This window comes from Ambystoma mexicanum, chromosome 3q (genome assembly GCF_040938575.1).
Source record: "Ambystoma mexicanum isolate Mex_15411 chromosome 3q, UKY_AmexF1_1, whole genome shotgun sequence".
NCBI lineage: Eukaryota > Metazoa > Chordata > Amphibia > Caudata > Ambystomatidae > Ambystoma > Ambystoma mexicanum.
This window is the reverse complement of record NC_090926.1, coordinates 462,132,629-462,156,088: the sequence shown is the minus strand read 5'-3', so window position 1 is coordinate 462,156,088 and position 23,460 is coordinate 462,132,629. Positions and strand designations below refer to the sequence as shown.

The following is a 23,460-nucleotide window of genomic DNA, read 5'->3' as shown; positions in this document are numbered from 1 at the left end:
GTGTTGATGCAGCCAGGGGGGGTTTCTCATTTTGTTTATGATGTTAAACGGTTCTTTTTGAGTGTTGGCAGCTTTGGAGATTCGGTTGTCGTAGAATTTCTTTGTGGCCTTGTGGTTTTCCTTTTTGTATGAGCGGATTTGTCGTTGGAATTGTAATTTCTTTGCCTGGTCATATTTTTTCCTCCACTCTAGTTCAAGCGTCTTGGTTTTGTCTTTTCATGTCGCTGATAAACGGGTTAAACCATTTTGCTGTTGCTCTTTAGCGTGATGGGGTGAAAGGTGTCCCGGAAGGATAGCTTAGCAGCACCGTGCGTGCCTTAGAAGCAAGACGACACGAGGCAACATAGGTTCGATCCCCGGGTCCGCGGTTAGAAACCTCTGGGTGTTTAAGCGCGTTATAAATAGGCAAGTAGGACCAACAAAAAAAAAGCATTCATGTAACAGCGCCTAGATGCCCGCGGGCTGTGTGAGCACTTTAAACAAAATGCAAAAAATAATAAAATAAAAAAATAATTTTAAAAAAGGGTTTTCCCTGGAGAGGTTGATTGTTTCGGCGATCCACTTGTGCAGTAGTTCTGTTATTTTGTCGAGGTCAGCTTCGTTCAGTGCCCTTGTCAGTGGTTTGTTGATTTCCAGTTGTTCTATTAAGGTTACTAGCTTTGATGGTCCTCCAGTTTCTTTTCATGATGGTGGTCAGTTTGTCAGGTTGTTTGGCTGTTGTCCTGGGTAGCGTGATTACAAAAGGGATGATGAGGTGGTCGCTCCAGGGGATCTGTATTGGTGGTGCCGTGGTGATAAGGTTTTTGTTGGCGAAGATTGCGTCTAGTGTATGACCCGCCGTGTGAGTTGCTCCCTTGACTAGCTGATGTAGTTTCATTGTCTTCAATTGTTTGGCTAATGATTTTTTTGAGTTAGCGGTTTCTTCTTCAAACCAGATGTTGAAGTCTCCCAGGATTATAAGGTGTTCCTGCTCGATGGCTAAGTTAGGAATGGCTTCTGTGAAGGCGTCCACGAAAGTCGCATCATATGTCAGTGGTCTGTAAACTAGAACAAATTTGAGGTTAGTTTTGGGGTTTGCTGTTAGGTAAATGATTAGGGATTCACAGTTTGATGCTTCGTGGTTCATCCGTTTTAATTTTCAAGTGTTCTTTGTAAGCTACTGCCAGTCTTCCTCCTCTTTTTTTTCTGCTTGCCAGTGAGCACTTGATGTTCTCAGGGAGGCAGTAGTGGAATGTGATTCTGTAGTTTTCATCTAGCCAAGTTTCGGTTATGAATAGGATGTCAAAACCCCCGTCGCACAGGAGGGCAAAAATCTCTGTGGCATGTTTGGACATTGATCTTGCGTTGATTAAGTTACAATGGATCTTTTCAACTGAGTTATGTTTATTTTGTGTCTGTTTTGTCTTGCAGTAGTTCTGTTGGGTTGCTCCTGTTTTGCTTACACAAATTGATTGGAGCTCTGTGGGCTCTGCTTCGTCATTGAATTGTTCCGTTAGATTGATAGCTGTGTTTAAGAAATCTTCTACTTCTTCATCATCTATGTTTTGATGTAGTTGTTGACGCTGCCCTTGTATTTTTGTTGTGTAGGGAGTGAGGGCATTGATTTCGTTCCTTTCTCTTCTCAAATCTTCTCTTATTTTCCTGCGAGGTTCCAATAGGTTTTCTGTCTGCCTAGAACTGCTGGTGGCATTGGGGTGTGGATGCAGTTGCGAGGTACGGTGTTAGATACAGGGATTTTTTTCTTCTCATGACGTTTGTTCTGTTCATTGTGGTGTTTGTAGGGGTGCGTTCTGTATTTGTGGCAGTTTCTATTGGAAGAGGGAGCGGCTGCATTGGGATTGTTCCTTGTTCCGTCTTTGTTTGGAGGCGTCCTGTTCTGTGTGGCGGCATCTTGTTGGCCCTAGGTGTTCGCAGGGCTTGGATTTATTTATTTCTCAAAACATTTTTTTCTTTTCCTCTTTGGTTTGGGTTACAGGGGCTGTAGTCCACCAGTAGGATCTCTTGTGGTTTGCATGTGTTGAATCTTGTCCTTTTGCCTTGTGATTGCGCGGTGCACTATGTGGCCTTGCTTCTTTTGTACATATTTAAAATCTGGGTGTAGTTGTGATATAGTGGGCTGCTGTTGTGGACTGGCTGGGGTGTCTGGGTATGAGTGATATTGAGATATTTGGGGGATTGTGGACTTGGGTTGTTCTAGGATGCAGGTAGTTTGCTGGGGGTTTCCCGGGTGGCTGCCTAAACAGTGGATTTGGGTTTCGTATCTCTCTTTCCTGTGGGTGGAGGGTCTAGGTGCAGTGGTGTTGGGATATTAAGCCTTGGAGAGACGGTAGGCAATTGGGTTATCAGTCGGTTGTGGGAGGTGAACGACCTGACCTTGGTTCTTAGTTGGGTAGTGATCAAGCTATGGTTAGTTGCTTTTAGCCAGGTAGCCGTATGTTCCTGGATGGTTGGTGGAGGCCTGGATTTCACGAAAAGGTAGATCTAAATACTCCTAAATTTGAGATTACTAGATGGTGGGAGAAAGGCCTAGTTTCCCCAGAGTGGCAGATATGAACACACCTACGTTTGAGGTTCCTAGATAGTGGGAGAAAGGCCTAGTTTTCACAAAAAGGCAGATTTAAACACAGCTGAATTTGAGATTTCTAGATAGTGGGAGAAAGGTCTAGTTTTCACAGAATGGCAGATCTAAACACAGCTAGGTTTTTGATTCCTAGACAGCGGGGGGAAAGGCTTAGACTTCAAAATATGAAGGGCATTTAAGTGCGCTTGGATTCCCACTGATCTTCCCAGAAGATGTCACGGGCGTGTGTGATTGGTGCAATAATTGCAAGTTTTGGCTGATTTTGGTATGCTAATGTGTAGGTAATAAGACAGTCAGGGTTTTTTGGAATAAAGTGATTGCTCTACTGCCCACCCAGACCACACTTATCTTATCAGTCAGTCGCTGCCGGTTGACAGTTGGCTACTGGCTTCTCAGGCGAACACGGGCAAACACTGTCTGGAGCTGCTTCTTTGGGAGCTGCCCTTTGCCTTGGGGCCCTTAGCTGAAGGGGCTGCACAGGCAGTGGGCTGCTCTAGGGGGTATGGTTAAGAGCCTGCCTCCTGGAGGGAAACAGCCAATCACAGACAAGGGGCAGGAGAGAGGTGTCGCAGGTGCAGCAGAGAAATGAAAAAAAAGTCCACAAGGTAAATAGAAATGGATGCCAGGAGCAAGGCAAAGACACACCTGACTATTCTAACCAATTGCAAGGGGTGTCATGACCCATAGATCTTGCCCCTTCTGGACCTCCTGGTCCTTATCGCGCCGGGGCTTGTATTCCTTGTTACTCCCAACATGGCCGCAACAAGCGACTTGCCTCACACCAGCCTTCACGTTGCACACGGCACGTCCTATAAATTGGCCAAGTACCCCGCGGCCCCGCGCGTCTCAACGCTATCATTCGGTAGTGACTTGACGTGTGTGTGCTGTTCGGGGAATCTTCTATCCAAGATCCTGGTTTCCTTCCTCCTTCCTTCCCCCTTTTTTCCTCAATTAGACTCCTGGAATTCCCATTCTTAGCGACCGCTACTTACTTTCCTAGACATCCTGGAAAAGTGGCCTTCCCGGAACTCTGAACGCACTCTGCAGCGGGACGAGACACGAGCGAGTCTATACAAGGCCCAATCCGTCCACAAGAGGAATCCTCCCGCGGAACAGAGCAAGAAGGGATCTCAGGTGAGACGGGGGGGAGATTTACGACAGTTTGAGACGCCAAACGACCGACACTGATACTGCTATGGAGAAAGCAGTCCAGGACCTTATGCTTGGCATGCAAGAGCTCACAACTGAAGTACAAAACTTAAAGGCTGAGAATGCTGCGCTAAAGCAGCTAGTTTTGTCTCGCGACCCCGCTAACAAGGACAGTGTGTTACTTGGTGGAGTGGTGGACAAATATGATGGATCGGCAAAATCCTTACGTGGATTCCTGGATTCCTGCTTGGTACATTTCACCTTTAAGCCCTATTATTTTTCAACTTCTAGGGCGAAGGTGGGGTTCATTATCTCGCTCCTCACAGGGAACACATTGACCTGGGACACGCCCTTAGTCAACTCAGGGGATGCCCTCCTGGATGATTATGATGGATTCATTCAGGCACTCAAGACTATGTTCGACCGCCCAGAATAGGTTTTTAGTGCTCAAGAACGCTTACTTGATTTCCGACAGGGCTCCCAGGATATGCTAACATACGTCACTAGATTCAAACAACTGGTCAAGGAAGCGGATTGGTCCCCTGAAGCCCTGCAGATAGTCTTTCGAATCCAGGAAAGAAAGGCTGAAAGGAGAAAGCCTAAGACACCTTTTCAAAAGAATTTCCTTGAAACCAATTCTGACCCAACCCCTGACACAGGTCCGGAACCCATGCAAATCGGAGCCTTGCGTGGGCCTATTTCCCCTCAGGAAAGGATGAGAAGGATCCATACAGGCCTGTGCATGTATTGTGCCTCGGATAAACATCTCGTTAGAGAATGCCCTCTAGCCCCTCCATGGCATTCGGGAAACGCCAGCTCCCGATCCTAGATGGAGCGAGGTGTCGGGAGAGAGATGTTTGCTCCACATCAATTCCATCCTTGAACTCTCCTGGGCAAAATAGTTTGGTGATATTACAGGCCTTCCTCTCGCCCTCCGAAGACAAGACCTATCCCATTCTGGCCTTGGTGGAATGCGGAGCTATGGGAATTTTCATTGATCAAGACTGGGTTGTTAGTCATCATATTCCGTACGAGACACGAAACACCATGCAGCCGGTGGAAGCAATTGACGGAAGACCCCTCTCTTCAGGACCCATAAGCCTGCAGACTAAAGAGATCCAACTTTCCATAAATCATCATCAAGAGCGGATTACATTCGACATCATAAAGTCAGCCCATTACCCCATGGTTTTGGGTATGCCCTGGTTACAAAAGCACAATCCGTATATCAATTGGACTGCAGGATCATTATTCCTGGGCTCAGAGTTCTGTATGTCGCACTGTCTATCCCTGGGGCCTTCCTCAATAACTCCTGAAGAACCTCCAAGAGACCAAGAAACATCGCTCATGGTTTCCAAAATCATACAAGTTCCAGAGTCCTATAAGGAGTTTACTGATGTATTTTCTACCGCCATAGTCCAAGCATTACCCCCTCACAGGCCTGAAGACTGTGCCATTGATACAGATCCCTCAGCTGCAATTCCCTTCGGCCAAATGTTCATCCTTTCCGAACCTGAGAAAAAGGCCCTTCAGGAATACCTCGACACCAATCTTGAAAACGGCACCATAAGACCCTTGAAATCTCCAGCGGGTGCTTCATTGTTCTTCGTTCCCAAGAAACTTAGACCTTGCCTCGACTATCGAGGCTTAAACCAATGCACCCTCAAAGATCGATACCCACTGCCCCTGATTTCGGATATCCTGGAAGCTGTGAGAGGAGCCATAATTTTCACGAAGCTGGATCTTCGGGGTGCCTACCATTTAATACGAATCCGGGAAGGGGACGAATGGAAGACAGCCTTTAGAACACCCTTTGGTCACTTTGAATACCTAGTCATGCCTTTTGGACTAGCCAATGCTCCCGCAGTCTTTCAGCGTTTTATGGACAGGGTGTTCTCTGATATGTTGTTCCTCTTCGTCATTGTCTATCTGGATGACATATTGATGTTTTCCAAAGATCCTCTAAAACATGAAGAACACGTAAAGGCAGTACTACAACGACTTTGTGAAAAATTGTTAGCCAAACCCGAAAAATGCTTGTTCCACGTTACTTCTGTTCACTACCTAGGATTCATCCTTAGCCCAGAAGGAATTGGCATGGACCCTTCGAAGGTAAAGGCCATACTGGCTTGGCCCGCTCCCACTTCTGTGAAACAGGTGCAATCCTTCCTGGGGCTCGCCAACTTCTACCGGAAGTTCATTTCTACCTTTTCCGAGATTGTTCAGCCGATCATAGCTCTATTGAAGGACACCCCCTTTAACTGGTCTACATCGCAAGATAAGGCATTCCAACAATTGAAGACAGAGTTCACACAAGCCCCCATCCTGACCCAGCCCGACACAAATCGCCCATTTCTAGTGGAAACGGATGCCTCCAACTACGCCATAGGGGCGGTCTTGAAACAGGAACTTGAGGATGGACTGGAACACCCCATTTCTTACCTTTCACTAACCCTGACCCCCAGTGAGACTCACTATTCCGTCCTGGAAAAGGAACTATTGGCCATCCGCCAAGCCTTCACTGAATGGCGACACCTACTTCTGGGTGCTAGATATCCAGTTCAGGTCCGCACAGATCATCGGAAACTCCAAATCCTACAGTCTTTGGAGTGCAGGAACAGTCGTCAGGCCCGCTGGGCCTACTTCTTTGCTCAATACCAGTTCCAAATCACTCACGTTCCCGGATCGCAAAACATGATTGCTGACGCCTTATCTCGACGTCCAGACTACGCTGCCGCTGAGGACAAGGCCTATCCAAAGATGCTTCCCCAAACTATCTTTGTAGCTCAAGCAATCAACCTCCTGGAAGAAATCCGAGTGCAAACCCAGTCCTCTGAGCTCTGGAAGGAACTTTCAAGGAAGAATCCATGGAATCTAAGAGTCAAGGAAGAATATCTATTCAAAGACAACGCACTGGTCATTCATACGCAGAAATTGCAACACAAGATAATAAACCTCTAGCATGATACCCCTCACTCCGGTCATCGTGGTATAACTAACACCCTCCGTCTTATACAAAGACAGTTTTGGTGGCCTCAAATGAAGACCGACGTACAACAGTAAGTCAAGGCTTGTACTGTCTGCAGTCAAAACAAACATGATAACAAGAGACCAGCGGGTCTTCTATTGCAACCATCGCTGCCAACAAGACCATAGGAGTTTATTGCTACCGACTTCATTGTGGAGTTACCACCTTCCCGAGGGTACACGACCATCATGGTAACCATAGACTTATTCAACCATATGGCTCATTTCACTCCTTTGTATAAACTACCATCCTCATCAGAACTTGCTGGAATCTTCCTGGAACATATTTTCCGTCTCCATGGACTTCCTTCCAAGATCATATCGGACCGAGGACCTCAATATGTCTCACAGTCCTGGAAACATCTCTGTCGTATTCTAGGGATCCAACGCGCTCTCTCATCAGGTGATCACCCACAAACCAACGGAGCCACGGAACGTGTAAAGCAAACTCTGGAGCAATACCTTTGTTGTTTTGCCACCAAGGTTCAGGATGACTGGTCTCTCCTCATACCCCTGGCCGAGTTTGCTTACAACAATTCCGACCATTCAGCACTCAAGGTCAGCCCTTTCTATTGCAGTCAAGGTTTTCACCCGTCCGTTTTACCTTGTTCTTCCACACCCCACTCCAGTACCTACTCTCGACTCTTGGATACAGACTCTCATCAACATTCACAAAGAAGCCAAGGAACAATTGAAAGAGGCCCAAACACGCACCAATCTCTATGCGGATTCCAAGATAAGACCAGCGCCCTCTTATTTTGTTGGTGATCAAGTCTGGTTGTCCTCGAAAATATTACCCCGACATCTACGGCCAAACAAGGAAGTCGTCAATCCTGTCTCATTCCGACTCAAGCTACCCGATTCCTGGAAGAAAATACACAATCTTCACACCTCCCTATTGAAACCTTACTTCCAATCCTCCCGAAAATCCTGCAGACCCAGTCCTGTTTTTGTGAATGATTAGCTAGAATATGAAGTGTCCCGAATATGCGATTCCAGGTATAAACGGGGTCGACTTCAATACCTGGTTGAATGGAAAGGATACCCTCCGAGCGAGAGAACCTGGGAACCAGTTTCTCACTTAAATACCCCTCGACTGCTTAGAAGATTCCATCTCATACACCCGGGCAAACCTGGTGGAACAGGTCTTCGGAGAAGGCATGCTGTCATGACCCATAGATCTTGCCCCTTCTGGACCTCTTGGTCCTTATCGCGCCGGGGCTTGTATTCCTTGTTACTCCCAACATGGCCGCAACAAGCGACTTGCCTCACACCAGCCTTCACGTCGCACACGGCACGTCCTATGAATTGGCCACGCCCCCGCGGCCCCGCGCGTCTCAACGCTGTCTTTCTGAAGTGACTTGATGTGTGTGTGTGCTGTTCGGCGAATCTTCTATCCAAGATCCTAGTTTCCTTCCTCCCCCCTTTTTTCCTCAATTCGACTCCTGGAATTCCCATTCCTAGCGACTGCTACTTACTTTCCCGGACATCCTGGAACAGTGGCTTCCCGGAACTCTGAACGCGCTCTGCAGCAGGACGAGACTAAGGCTGCTTCCCAAGTGGTTTCCTTAGGATATCCTTTGAGATCCAGAAGGCAAGTGAAGGCATGCGAACCAGACGGAGGGATGCCAAGAGAAAGCCAAGGGAAGTGAATCCCACTGAGTGAACTGTGATATATTTGGCAAACGTGAACCCGGCTGAGGGATGCCTGCAAATCGAGGTGAATAGGAATGCACCCATGACCACTGTGTCGACAAGCGTGTACCCGGGTGAGGGATGTCCACAATAAATGGTTGTTTAAAAAGATATTGAGACTCTTGAATGTTACCAGGTGGTGATATGGTGAATGAAAGGCCGTAGTGAACCCGACTAAGGGAGGCTAACACTGAGAAGGATCGGCTGAGGGAGATCCAAAGGTGAAGATTAATCGCCCAACATGAAGAATCCCTGAAAGGAACTTTGGTTTGTTGTTTATTGTACTGAGAGAAGGATCGGAATCCGGCAGAGGGGGATCCTAGTGTGAAGAGAAACTATCCGATGTACTGAAGGAACTTTTGTTTGTTTAAATACATCAGGCCCTCTGAACCAAGAGACTTTTTGCATGAAAGACTTTGGCACACAAGGTCCTGATATTGATAAAAGGAACTGTGAGCTTGTGCTAGAGAAATCCAGAAGTGTGCTGTGCTCAAGTCTCACGCGTTGACCCGTGCTAAAAACGTGGGGAAGGGAGAATCCAGCTATCCCAAGCTGACTTACTTTGAGAACACTTCTTTCTTTTCTTGTGAACATTGCCCCACATTCTTTTGCAATGTAGAGGTATGGGTTGGCAATAGATTTTTTATAGGCTCTTTTTATTTGACTAGACTCCACAATATTATTATTTGATGGCCGTAGCTTGCTTCCATCTTAGATTTAGGTTTATCTCACCCATTATACAGTTTAATAAACACCCTTGAACTGTGATCACTTGCGTCTGTCCATTCATGATACCATGCCTTCCTTACAGCCCCCACCTTTCCCGGACTGTACCGCAAAAACCCTGACATCTGGAGCAGGTCCATATGGTGTGGGGAAAGGTGTCGACCTCCTCTCCACATTTCAGACAATTGGGGTCCATTGCTCTCCCCATCTTGTGGAGCCTGGCCCTGGTGTAATACACCCTGTGGATAGTCTTGTACTGAACCAGCCTTAATATGCTAGAAACCCTGGCGTCCCTTGCCAAACCCAGTACCCCCACCCAGTCCCTGTACTCGATACCCCCCAGATCCCTTTCCCATTATTACTTCAGTTTGCTCAGGGGGGGAGGTGGATAAGTTATTGATCACCTGGTAAAGTGTTTTGACCACCTTCACAGGCAGTCTCCCATCGAACAGATTAGCCTCCTGCGTGGAGCGCTCGGGGAGGTCCCAGACATCCCCACCCTTGCGACTCAAGGTGTGGTGCAGCCGTGTATAAGTGAAGCGTTTGTTGTTGCCTAACCCGTGGGAAACCTGTAAGCGGCAAAAGGGGGTCAGACGTTTGTGCTCTATAATGTGTTTAATTTAGAACGCCTCTGCTGTGGCCCACCTGGTTTGATACCCCATCTTTCCCACTTTGGGGAGGTCTCTGTTCCCTCAGATGTACCCCTCCCTCATCACCACCCCACTCCAACCCATCGCCCTTAGGGCTGCACACCACGCCTCAATCGTGCGACTGCCCGGCGGCAGTAGGGCAGTTCTCTGCGGGTACCTATACAGCAGGAGTGCTAGTGGGTAATTCCCCATGGTATGTTTCTGAACCTGAATATGGGAAGTCCCCTGGTCGTCTTATACCCATTCGTTCACGGCCACCAACTGCGAGGCCCAGTAGTACTTCCTCACGTATGGGAGCACCAGCACCCACTCTCCCAGACCGACCTGACCAATGTAACAGTACTACTCTCTGAGTCTCTTTGCCCCAGACCGCGTCCCTCTGCAGCCCCTTGATGGTCCAAAAGACCTTAGATGGAATTCTCAAAGGCGTGTTCTGGAGAACAGAGGATCCTCGGGAGTGTCAGCATCTTTAAAAAATTAGCTCGCCCCAGCATCGATACCGGTAGGGTGTTCCAATGCTGGACGCCCGCCTTGGCTTTCGACAGCATCCGTTCTGGGTTGTACCACAGGAAGGTGTGTTCGTCCATCTCCATGTGGATCCCTAGGTATTTAATGGTCTCCTGTGCCATCTCTAGGGGGCAGCCCAATGGTACAGCCTCCCTCCTGCCCTTCACCGGTAGAAGCTAACATGTTTCCCAGTTGACCCGCTGGCCGTTAAAGCCCCTGATTTTCCAGATTAGTTCCATCACCACTGGGCCAGAGACCCTAGACTTGCCCAAGTAAATGATTATGTTGTCGGCGTAAAGAGAAATCTGGTCCTCCCCCTTCTTCTAACCATCAAAATCCTCTAATCCTGGGGTCACCCCAAATCTTGCCCGCCAATGGCTCCACCGCCATAAGAAACAGTAGGGGAGACAGTGGACACCCCAGTCTTGTGCCCCTCTGTAGCAGAAATTCCCTGGAAAATACTCTGTTTACTCAGACGCTCGCTGTGGGTCCTGCGTACAGCAATTTCATCAATCTCTGAAAGTTTACGCCAAAGCCCTTTTTGTTTAACACCACCCACAGAAAACCCCACTGGAGTGAGGTAGAGGCTTTTTCTGAGTGTAAAGGTATCAGAGCGTGAGGCCCCTCCAACACGTCTACCATTCCCAGGGCCTTCTGAACCCTATGAAGGTTCATCCGTGTGGCCCTTCCCAATAGAAAGCCACACTGGTTGCTATGGATCAGCTTACTCATTACCCCCAGGAGCCTGTTGGCCAGTACCTTAACCAGGATTTTAGTTTACCTGTTTTGTAGAGAGAGGAGTCTGTGTGCCCCACACCATCTATACCTCCCCCTGCATCACCACATTCTAGGCCACCCACAGCACCGATAGACTATCCACCGAACACTCGTTGAGTGAGTAGTACTCTTCGGACACATAGTAAATCTGTTCCGCTATCTCGGGGTTGCGTAGGTAATAAGCATTTCGTTTCCAGCCCCCATGGGCCAGTTCACCCTCCCCCCATTGATATAACGAGGGGGGAAATGGTCTGATATGCCTCTTGGCAAAAAGATGGCCTTGATGGCCCTATCTATATTCGTGGCTGGTACCAGGAAGTAGTGTATTCTAGAGAAGGAATTATGTGCATGCGAGTAGAAAGAGAACCCCTCGTCATCGGGTGGAGTTCCCGCCAGGCATCCCATAATCCCAATGTGTTAATGATGGTGTGAAGCTTCATGTGAGGCCTACCTGCCCCCTGCCCTGTGAATGACGGCCTGTCCTTCTCTAGGGAGATCATGTCATTAAAGTCGCCACCAACTATCTTGAGATCCCTGCATGGGCTGCCAACGGGAATTTAATGCCCGTATATGTGTCTGCCTGGACGGAAGGAGGGGCATATATCGAGATCAAGCACGCTGTCTCCCCCCGTAGTGAGTCTGTGACAATCATGCACCTACCACCCTCAACTCGAACCTCCTTTTCCACAACCAAGGGGAGGGACTTCCTCATCAAGATTGCAACCCCTCTGGAACCACGGGAGAATCCTGCATGCTCCACCACTGCAGATTTTGGCCGGCCCAGGAAGGCACAGTTCGACCCCAACAGGTGCGAAGTTGGAGACTAGCCCCCCGTTTGACTTTGTCAAGCAGCTGGTTTACATTCCAGGATAAACACATTAGGGGGCAAGTCTTGGTCACCCTGGCCCATCTGTTAAGTCAACCATATCCGGGCATTCCTGGAAGATGTGTCCTGAGAGACCCCCTCCCCGTACTGGCAATCACACATATTGTTCTCTGGCTGTACCTTAACTCCCCAAGAACACTCCCCCAAACTCTTCCTGCTGCCTCTCCTCCCTGCCCCCCATCCTACGCTTCTGCCCCAACATGAACTGTCGGACCCTCTGAAACAAAACTGTAACCAAGCGTCACGTGCAAGAGTCCCAAGGGTGCTTAACGGCAAGATACCCTGCTCCGCTCTGGCAGCAACTAGTGCTTATGTTACCAATGCCAGGGCAAACTCCCCCTTCTTGCCCCACTGTTTGCATGCCGACCGTTCCGGCGAGGGAAGCCTTATTCAGTCTCTCTCCCCCTGCGATGCTGTCTTTCGGCGGGTTGGCCTTCTCTGTCCAGCCAGTCCCATGCGTCTGTCGGGTCAGTAAAGAATAGCGTCCCTTTGGATCCCTCTACTCTCTGTGTTCTGACGGGTAAAGCATGGCGTATTTGTATTCTGCAAGTCGCAGCCTTCTCTTCACTGCATCGAACAACTGCCTCGCCTTCTGGATGGCTCTTGTAAAGTCGGGGAACACTAGCACTTCCTGCCATTCACCTGGATGGGACCAATCTTACGTGCAGCCTGGAGGATGGCATCTCGTCCCTATAATTAAGGAGCCTGGCAATGACTTGTTGAGTTTGTGCTCCCAGCAGGCCCCCTCTGCTAAGGATCCTGTGGGCTCATTTCACAGAGATGAAGTGTGATAGTCTGTGCGGTTCCATCCATTCCTTCAGCCAGCCCTGCAGGTATAGTTCCATGGAGGGTCCCTCACTTCTCCCTGGGATGCCCACGATGCGAATGTTATTGCGACAGGCCAGCCACTCTGCCTCCTCCACCCACAGCTTCAAGCTCACGGTTCTATTCTTGAGCTCTGTTATATCTTTCTGAACCGGGCCCATTGAGTCTTCCATGTCAGTGATTCTTTGCTCAGCTTTCCTCACTCACACTGACATGTTGCGAAAATTCTGCCTCCTCCGCAGCCTGCTTCTGTCCGATCTGTGGTGGGCCGCCGCCTCGGACCACCACACAGTCCTGTTACATGCCGCTGGCTGGCACCGCTGATCATGTCACTATCTGCAGTCCGCCCGCTTAGGGGGTCCACTTCACCGTCGCCTTGCCCCCCCACCACCAACTTCCTACAGAACCGCTCATTTGCCACCCCTGGTGTCCGCAGCTGCTGAGCCTCCTCCTCAGAGGCTGGCTCACGCCGCTATTTCTCCACTGCTGCAGCAGCAGTCAGTCAGTGCAGAAACCTACACTCGCTTTTGGAGTGGCACCGGAGGCTCTTCTGGGGTTCTCTCACTGCCCCCTCCATTCCGACACATCTCCCCGCTATTTGTCACAGTATGGGGGCTCAGTATGGCCCAGCCAAAGTCCCACCGGAGCAGAGCGAGGTGAGAGTCGACTACTCCATCTTGCCACGCAACAGCACCTCCCCCTCCGACATGCATATGGCTTTTGAATGGATGTTGCATGTCTAGACTACCAGACTTTCTGCAGTCAGAGAAATGTTCACCAGGAGCTGGCTTGTGCTTCTTTACCACATTCCTGCACACACAGAATCTAGTTTCCACCACAATTAAAGCCTGGTTTATTTCATGGTACCACTAAAAGAAATCAGCACCTCCAACTGGATATGAAATTCCAGAACGTTATTAATTTTCTCTATCTTTGCAACGGATGAATCTGCCATTTCATAGCCATGAGCAGCTCTCAACATTACAGCATTGAAAGACATTAATGCATCCACAAGTCTAGTAAGTACACTGTAAAATCCAATTCCAGGACATGTGGATGACAGGCCTCTATAACTCTACAAGTAGAGAAATCTTCAATAGAAGGTATGGAACCCAATGGCTAATAGGCCGAAGAGCCCTTCATCCGGGTCCAGAGGATCGGCTCTAATGTCCTAAACAATATCAGAAGGTGGTACAGTGAAATAATTTCTAAAACGAGCCAAGGCCTGCTTCCAAATGATCTTGGTCTGTTGAGGTGTAAAAGGTTCGACATATGGCGATTATTAACCTTGCATGCAACACTGTGTACGGTGCAGCTGGCATCCATCTCTGTGCCAAAGCTGCCCTCAGAGTGGGAATACAGCCATCATTTCTATTATTGAGGAGTTCAGTGGCTTTCAGGGCACCATCCAGTGAAGGAGAGGTGGGCGCCAGGGTTAAAGACAATTGACATCTTGTTGGAAAATCACCAGCATGGAATGCCTGGATGTACCCAACTTGGCTGGAGTGATGTGGTAGAGGAAAAATGTACCCTCCAGCTTATCATCTACAGGATTTGAATCCCCTTATCCTACAAGCCCACTTGAACTTTGAATAGGATGCTCCATTGAGCTCCATAAATCCCTCTGTCTGCTTCATGGTGGAAGACTTGCTACACAAATAGGACTTCTTACACTACAAATTATTTTTTCCTCTGGCTTTGCAACAGCACCAAGTCAATCATCACATTCACTGGCAAACGTCTGGGCAGCATTAGAGGTCACAATCTGGCATTAAAAAAAAGGCTTCCACTTTGTGCTCAAGACCCAAACACCCAACACCAATGTGGATCCATCAAAATGTACATATCACAATCCTGATATGGCATAAACACTGGAGTTTTCTTAGGCACAGCAGTCTCAAAAGACATGGTACTCAACAGGAGTGCTGCTAGGTCTGGAAAAGACCCGGGTCTATGCCAATGTCAGAACTGTCGGGACTGGGGGCTAGCTAGCCTTTTGGTTGTAGCGCCTCATATTCTATCCAGGGCTAGAACCAAAAGAACAGGGGCTATAGCCCTCTTAGCTCCCCCCCCCCCCCCACCTAACAATGCCTCTGTTACACAGCCTTAAAAATAACAGGTGGCTACTTTCCTCCATGGCATCTGTGACGCACTGAAAAAAAACTGAAGCAAGGAAGCCGGAGTTCTCCTTTTCGAAGACTCTAATGTATTAGCTAAATGAATGAATGGTGTCACCTTTAAATTAGTTTTCCAGTCATATTCCTGCACACTATTCACAAGTCTTATAGCTAGCATGAATTTGTATTTTAGGGATTGAAATAGGATTTGATAAACAGGAGCTAAAAAGAAACTACTGGATATCTGGTATCACCCGGTAAGTAGGATCCACCTCTGGGGATTTCTGGAACGAATAGGGATGCAAGCACATTTCACAGGAAGACTAATCAATAGGAGGAACATATCCATTAGATGTGTGTGTTTCTTTCTACAACAAGAAAGCTGTTCTGCATTACTGTGGTTTATAGTGAGTGACATACAAAATAATTATACACTGTTTAATTTGAAAAGAGTGTTCTGTGGTACCCTTTCACTAAACCCTAGTTAAAGGAAATTCAAATGGAGACGATACAAATCGCTAAACATTATTATAAATCATACCATAAAAACATCTGTATTGGGTCAGTCTTTTGGTTTTCTTTAGTTCAACTAGAGTTCATCAGCATGAATATTAAAGAAATATAAGGGATTACCTTAATGAGAAAGCTTCCCAGCTTCAACTCGCTCAGGATCTCATGAACAATCTTCAGACACTCTGCGTCAGGGACCATAGTGTCGTACCGGCCGGCAATGTCGAAATCCTGAGGGGATACAGATAATGAGATGAAAATCTACTGAAAACAAAACAGACCACAATGTATTCCAATATAGATAATCCTACCAAGTATATAGGAAATGGCCCATTTTTATTAAATAGTGCCAGATTATTTTCACTTTCTCCCAACATAAAGGTTTTTCTTCAACATTCTTTTCTGATTAATGAGCAAAGGATATATATCTCACAGTATTGTCTCTAAAAATGGGTGTAGCTTTGAGTTTCCCACTGCAAAATTAAACCCATATGCAGAGAAACGCTCCTTGTGGCAAGCCTTCATGAATTGAGTGCGACAAGGCCAGTACGCTGGCCTTGTCAAGAGGGGATGGGAAACCCACTCAACCAGGGGTGCCAGTGTGTAATCCAGTGCTAGTCCATCCCCTGGGGAGGACTGTGGAAGTTGAGAGGGTCCCAGTTCCTATCCACCCCTTTGTGCCAGCATGCTGTTATACAGTATCTAGTTGTCTTATACCATACTTCCTGTACAAAATACTCACCTTCCTTTTTTTGTTTTTTGCAGAGTCAACAAACTTGAGAAAAGCCAGAACATGCAGCACCAAATATGAAAGTACCACTCTAGCTCCACACAAGGTTCGCAAGTGGATAGAAGAGACCTGGACCCAAAACAATCCAAGAAATCTATCATCCAGCATCCAATATTACCAGCGGTTCACTGCAAAGTGAGAGAGACCGGCAGAGAAACATCTACGCAGTGCGAGTACAGAAGCTCAATGTCATCCAGTGGCAACGAGCAAAGCCATGCAATGCACTGCAGCGCCAGCGGCAAAAGAGGCTGCACAGTGTTTTCCAATGCTGGCATTGAGTGAAGCCGCAAAACACTCTTTAGGGACGGTGGAGACACACTGCAAACAGTGAGTTCCTGCCCTGGACCACCAAGGACTTATCAATAGGGTAGCAGGCCCAAACAGACTATATCTACCCAACGGTAGCACAGAAACCAGCTCCCTAACACGAACAGGAACACTGAGTGTGTCAGGCCGCCACCATTCTTCTGTGGGGGGCCCACATGGAGAAAAAAAAAAGGGGCAAGGTTTATCCCACTATGTCACGATTCTGTGGATGTCACAACCCCGGTTTGGAAAGATAGGAATCCAATTGCACAGGGAAAGACAACCAATGGCAGGAGGAAGGGGGACATAAAAAGAAGGAAAGGAAGCAGGTTGCGGGTTGTTCTGGTGAGGTAAAAGGAGGTGAAGGTGGTGGACCAAGAGACTAGCAGGAGGAAGGAAGGAGCGGTGGACTGTGGATGTGATTTCTGGAGAAGGTAAGGTATTGGTTGGTGAGTGCAAGTGGTACTGCGGAGTGAGGGTGCGCAATTGTGTGTTGTATGGTAAGGTGAGTAAGTTTGGTAAGGTGAGTAAGTTTAACAAGTGAATATGAAAAGTGTGGGACTGAGTGAAAGGAGGGTGGCGGGGCGTGGCTACATGGCCGCATGAGTGGACGTGTTCTTGGACAGCTCCCGAAGATCCGACATTGATCCTTGGATATGAACGGGCTTCACTTTCGCCACATGAGCCTGCTGCAGACCTATGGATGCATGAACGCCGGGGGCACGAATGGAGCGCAATGAGGGCCCGATCCGCGGCATGGCGGGCGTGGGATGGATGCTGGAAGATTTGGGTAGCTCGAGTCTCGGGGCTGAACAAAGTGGCGGACGGTGAACAAAGGGCCATATAAACTGACCGCTGCATCGCAGGGAGAGGTGGCAGGCGAGGCGCAGCGGAGACCGAGCCCGGCGTGTGTGCCAGCGAAGGAGGACCTTTGAGGACGGGATGAGACTCTGCCAATTCGGGATGTTGGCGCTGGGGCCCATGGAGCGTGGAGGTGCGGTATGAGGCCGCGGCTGGCACTGTACATGTCAGATACCAGATTTGCCCTCGTAGTGTAGCCGATGAATTCTTCTTCCCAATGTACCCCTCTGGTTTTGACTAGAAAGAACCAGAGCGATCTATTGGAGAAAAGAATGGATGCCGATGGAAATCCTGGAGTCTCCGTGGAACAACTCGGGTTGAAATGCGGGATGTCAAGGAGACTTGGATAAGGGTATCATGCAGCAATTCGGAACCAAACCTGCATAGGTGAGATAACAACACACCACAACCACAAGATTTGTAAAATGTGATACCGAAGATATACCATGCAATGCAAAAAGGAAGGTTTTGTAATAACAACTGCCAGTAACAATAAGACAAAGACCACCCCCCTCCTTCTACCCAGTCTTATCAGAAAAAGGTTAACCGCTTACCGGTGTTTGTGTCCCAGGAGAAGGATAGTATTCGCAGGCGGAATCCAAGCAATCCACAAGAAGCAGTCCAAGACTATCCCGACGGCACGAGGACGCCTAATAACACCCTGACCCGACGGCACGAGGACGCTAGTAGACACAGGAAGTCTCTAGTCCGTGTACCACTACTACAGTTCAAAGTTCCAGAAATCCCAAGAACAAAATACTGAAGAGGATGAGGTCTGACCTGAAGAAAACGAGGTATCCAAGGAGCAGGCAAGAGAGGTCCAATAGCAATCCGAGATCAAGAAACCAGACGAGGCAATTCCAGGCAAGGCGACAAGAAAAAGGCAATCCAATAAACAGTCCGCGTCGAGGAGCCAAGGTGATCAATCACTGTGGCGGAAAGAACAGGGTAACAAGGACAGGAACGGGGAGAACAAGGACCAGATATGGGTAAACAGAATTCCAAACGCCACTAATCTGTGATCAGAAGCACCAAACCAGTAGGAGGAGGTGCTAATAAGGAAGCAATTCACGTGACAATCCGGCGCACTACTCGACGTGGTCCGAGGGAGGAGTAGAGTGGACGCCAGCGTTGCCATGCCAATTTCCAGGTACCAGGTTTCGCCTTCCTTAAAGGGATACGAGCCCGTGGTTTAGCGAGGAACGAGTGCCCATACATAACAGTATCCTCCCGCAAAGGGGACCTCACCCCCCGAGAGGACCAGAAACGGGCCATAAGGACAGGGGCATGAATGTTTTCAGTTGGTTCCCATGTGCGGTCCTCTGGACCATAGCCCTTCCAATCGACCAAGTACAAACGCCGTCCCCTGCACACTTTGGTATCCAGGATAGCAGCCACCTCGTATTCGTCGAACCCCTGTACTCTGACAGGAGACGGGTGTAAGGGCAGTTTGGTCAATGGGTGACAAGGTTTCACCAAGGATACATGAAACACCGGATGTATCCTCCAGGTAGGAGGTAGAGCTAGACGGAGCACTGCAGGATTTATGACTTGCAGAACCTTATAGGGACCCACAAAGCGTGGTAACAAGGTCCGTCGACCTGACAATCGTAGATTCTTCGTAGACAACCAGACCTTCATGCCAGGAGTATACAAAGGAGCCGAGGAGCGTCGTGCATCCGCATATTTCTTTGAACGCTTCTGGGGCAGAACCAGTTGATTCTTTACTAAGGCATGAGTGTCTGAGAGTCTCTTAAAACAATTTAAGGCAGCGGGATTGTGCAAGGGTGGCTCAGCATCAAGAGGCAAGGACCGTGGATGTCGACCATACATAGCGTAAAATGGGGACATGTGGGTCGCGGAGTGGAGGGAATTATTGTAGGCAAATTCCTCCAACGGCAATACGGAGACCCAGGTACCTTGACGTTGAAGAGTGAGGCAACGGAGGTACTGCTCCATGGTGGCATTAAGCCTCTCCGTTTGGCCATCTGTTTGAGGGTGATAGGCACTGGAGTATCTGCCATCGATACCTAAGGTTGTGGTCAAAGACCTCCAAAAGCGAGAAGTAAACTGCGGTCCCCGATCCGTAATGATCATAGTGGGTAGGCTGAACCTTTTAAACATATTTTTCAGGAATAGATCCGCCAGTACCGGAGCAGTAGGGACACCATGGCACGGTACAAACATAGCCATCTTGGTAAAGTAGTCAATCACTACCCAGATAGTGTTGTAACCTTCCACCAAAGGAAGCTCCACGACAAAATCCATGGAAAGCATCTTCCACGGGGCTTCAGGTATAGGCATGGGTTGTAGTAGACCCACAGGTTTACCACGTTGATGTTTGCACTGGGCGCAAACGGCACAAACAGCTATGTATTCCCTCACATCCTTGTTCATAGAAGGCCACCAGCACCACCTTCCCAAGAGGTCCAAGGTCTTACCAACCCCCGGATGGGCCGCTATAGCAGCATCATGACACCATTGCATGGCGGTACGCCGAGTATCAACATCTGGCAGAAATATCTTGCCCTGTTTATAGGGTAGTGAATGAACCAGCTCCAGACCAAGGCTTGCCAACTCGGATGGATGGTTATTCACCCAGTCCTTGATTGCCAAGTTTAATGGAGGACGTAACGTGCAACCACACACTACTTGAGTAGGCAGTAACATGGAGCCGTGAAGGTTAGAGGGAGTCGGAGGTCCATGAAGCCGCGAAAGGGCATCTGCTTTAGAATTCAAGGAACCGGGACGGTAGGTGATGGTGAAATTGAACATTGAAAAGAATTCATGCCACCTAGCATGGCGAGCCGTGGTGCATTTCACCGACTGCAGGGCTAAGAGATTCCTGTGATCCGTAAAGACTTGTACCGGTTCGGGAGAACCCAACAGATGGTGCCTCCATACCAAGAATGCGTCTGACAGCCAATAACTCACGCTCCGTGATAGTGTAATTTCTTTCATAGGGCGTAAGTTTCCTGGAGTGATAAGCCACTGGATGGAGAGTCTTGGTATCTGGACAATGTTGGGATAAAACAGCGCCCAAGGCTATATCCGAGGCATCGGCTTCAACAACAAATGGTGTGTTCATATCTGGATGCTGAAGAACAGGAGCGGAAGTGAAAGCGGATTTCAGGGCTTCAAATGCGGTTTGTGCCTGGGCATTCCACTTAAACGGATGTTTCGTGCTGGTGAGAGCCGTTAGTGGAGAAGCTAGGGCAGAATAATCTTGAATAAACCGCCGATAAAAATTTGCGAAACCAAGGAAAGACTGCAAGGCTTTCAATGTGTTGGGACGCGGCCAGTCCAAAATAGCAGCGACCTTAGAAAGGCTCATTTGCACACCCTGATTAGTAATGCTATAGCCCAGAAACTCCACCTCAGTGACATGAAACATGCACTTCTCCAGTTTGGCGTATAGACGATTTTCCCTCAATCGTTGCAATACGTTGGAAACATGAATGACATGAGAGGCAATCGAAGGAGAATAGATCAAGATGTCATCCAAGTATATGACAACGTAATGGTCTAACATGTCATGGAATACCTCATTGATGAAAAACTGAAAGGTAGCTGGAGCGTTACACAGGCCAAAAGGCATAACACAATACTCGAAGAGACCATACTTGGTTTTGAAAGCAGTTTTCCATTCGTCGCCTTCGCGGATCCGTACAAGATTGTATGCACCCCTTAAGTCCAGTTTAGTAAACACCTTGGCCGACCCCAATTGATCCAGTAAAACCGAAATCAGAGGGATCGGATATTGGTTCTTGATTGTGACTGCGTTCAATGCCCGATAGTCGATGCAAGGACGAAGGTCTCCCTCCTTCTTCGGAACGAAAAATAATGGGGAGGCAGCAGGTGAACGTGAAGGGCGTATAAATCCGGAGTCCAAGGAACTCTGAATATAGTCCTTCAAAATCAGGTCTTCCTTTGGGGTCAAGGAGTAAATGCGTCCTGAAGGTACCTTGGCCCCAGGGACCAAGTCAATAGGACAGTCGTAAGGTCTATGGGGTGGAAGTACCTCCGCCCCCTGAGCATCGAAAACATCCTTGTACTTTTGGTAAGCCACAGGAAGCATAGTATTGATAACTGCCCCTACGGTACCAGCTAGTTCAGAGAGAACGCGGCCTGGATTGACCATGGCAGGGGTTTTTAGACAATGAGTATCACAGTAATCAGAGAGAAAACACACGTCCCCTGAATACCAGTCCACTGATGGGTTATGCAGTCTGAACCAGGGCAGACCTAATATAAATCTGAACTGTGGGGCGGCAATAAGATCAAAGGATATACTTTACTGATGCCCACAATCCGTGGTCATTACCAAGTCAATAGTGCGTTCTGTCACTAGCCCAGACACCAGAGAAGAACCGTCCACAGCATTCACCATTTCCGGACATGGTTTAAGGACAATCGGGAGACCCAATGCCCTCGCATGGGAGGCATCCACGTAATTCCCTGTGGCTCCAGAGTCCAATACCATGCTAACCTGGTTTCTCTCAACACCGGAGGCCATGAGTGACACGTTCAGACAATAAGGGCTACACAAAGAAGGATCTGTAGATGAAATACCCGGCGTCTGGATCCCTTCAGTCACCGGGTTTTGGCGTTTCCCTGTTTCTTGGTAGGTCTTTTGGAGCAATCCCTGAGCAAGTGATCGGAAGCTCCACAATAAAAACATAGACCGTTCTTTTTACGGTGTTCTCTGATTTCTGCTGATAAAGGACTTCTCAGAGCCCCTATTTGCATAGGTTCAGAGGATCCCGAAGCAGGAACAGGAACAGCAAGAGAAACCGGGGGAGCTGTTCTTTTCTCTCCTTTCCTCGCTGTCTGTCTGGAATCGATCTGAAGAACCAAATCCAAAAGTTCGGGGAATGTCTTGGGTATCATTGGCACAGTAGCTAGTGTGTCCTTCAAGGAATCAGACAAGCCCTTATAGAAGAGGGAGGCCTTCTTTTCTTCAGGCCAACCGGTCTCTGCCACCAACTGGTTAAATTTGGCCACGTAGGCTAGCAGAGAGAGACCTCCTTGTTGCAGATTGAGTAGTTCTAAGTCAGTAGCTTGTGTCGCATAACGTGTGTCAAAGACGCGACTCATGGCATCTATTAATGCGTCACAATTATACAGAAGATGACTCCCTTCTTCCAACAGTGGATTCGCCCAGGCGGCAGCAGTGCCCCCTAAATGGGACAACAGAAACGCTGCCTTGGTAGTTGCATCAGGAAAAGAGGCAGGACGACAAAGAAAGTGCAGTCTACACTGATTCAGGAAGGTCCTGAATGTTTTGGGGTCTCCATGGAACCGTTCAGGAGGAGCCAAGGGGAACTGTGCCGTCATATATACAGGACCCGTGCCCTGTTGAGATGGGAGAGGAGCTGCGTCAGGAATACCCGCCAAAGGAGCCGCCTCGGCCCCCCGAGGCGACAACCCTGCTTGCAAATCATCTATGCGCCGCTGCGTAGCAGTATGGGCAGCGGTCATATCATTGCGGAGATCGGCCACCAATTGCAAGATGGTGGCCAATGCTTCATTGGCATCCATTAAGGCTTCTGATTCTGTCAGATACCAGATTTGCCCTCGTAGTGTAGCCGATGAATTCTTCTTCCCAATGTACCCCTCTGGTTTTGACTAGAAAGAACCAGAGCGATCTATTGGAGAAAAGAATGGATGCCGATGGAAATCCTGGAGTCTCCGTGGAACAACTCGGGTTGAAATGCGGGATGTCAAGGAGACTTGGATAAGGGTATCATGCAGCAATTCGGAACCAAACCTGCATAGGTGAGATAACAACACACCACAACCACAAGATTTGTAAAATGTGATACCGAAGATATACCATGCAATGCAAAAAGGAAGGTTTTGTAATAACAACTGCCAGTAACAATAAGACAAAGACCACCCCCCTCCTTCTACCCAGTCTTATCAGAAAAAGGTTAACCGCTTACCGGTGTTTGTGTCCCAGGAGAAGGATAGTATTCGCAGGCGGAATCCAAGCAATCCACAAGAAGCAGTCCAAGACTATCCCGACGGCACGAGGACGCCTAATAACACCC

The 23,460-nt window shown here is 48.4% G+C and overlaps 1 protein-coding gene across 4 annotated transcripts in view; it reads right to left on the bottom strand.

The window, feature by feature from the left end:
* LOC138582676 (histidine--tRNA ligase, cytoplasmic-like) overlaps nt 1-23,460 on the bottom strand; it is a 556,920-nt gene that overhangs the window by 316,253 nt on the left and 217,207 nt on the right. For all 4 annotated transcript variants that reach the window (XM_069654213.1, XM_069654215.1, XM_069654214.1 and 1 more), the window contains one exon: nt 15,574-15,681. In XM_069654213.1, coding sequence (XP_069510314.1) covers nt 15,574-15,681 — 108 coding nt within the window. The remainder of the gene's footprint in view (nt 1-15,573; nt 15,682-23,460) is intronic.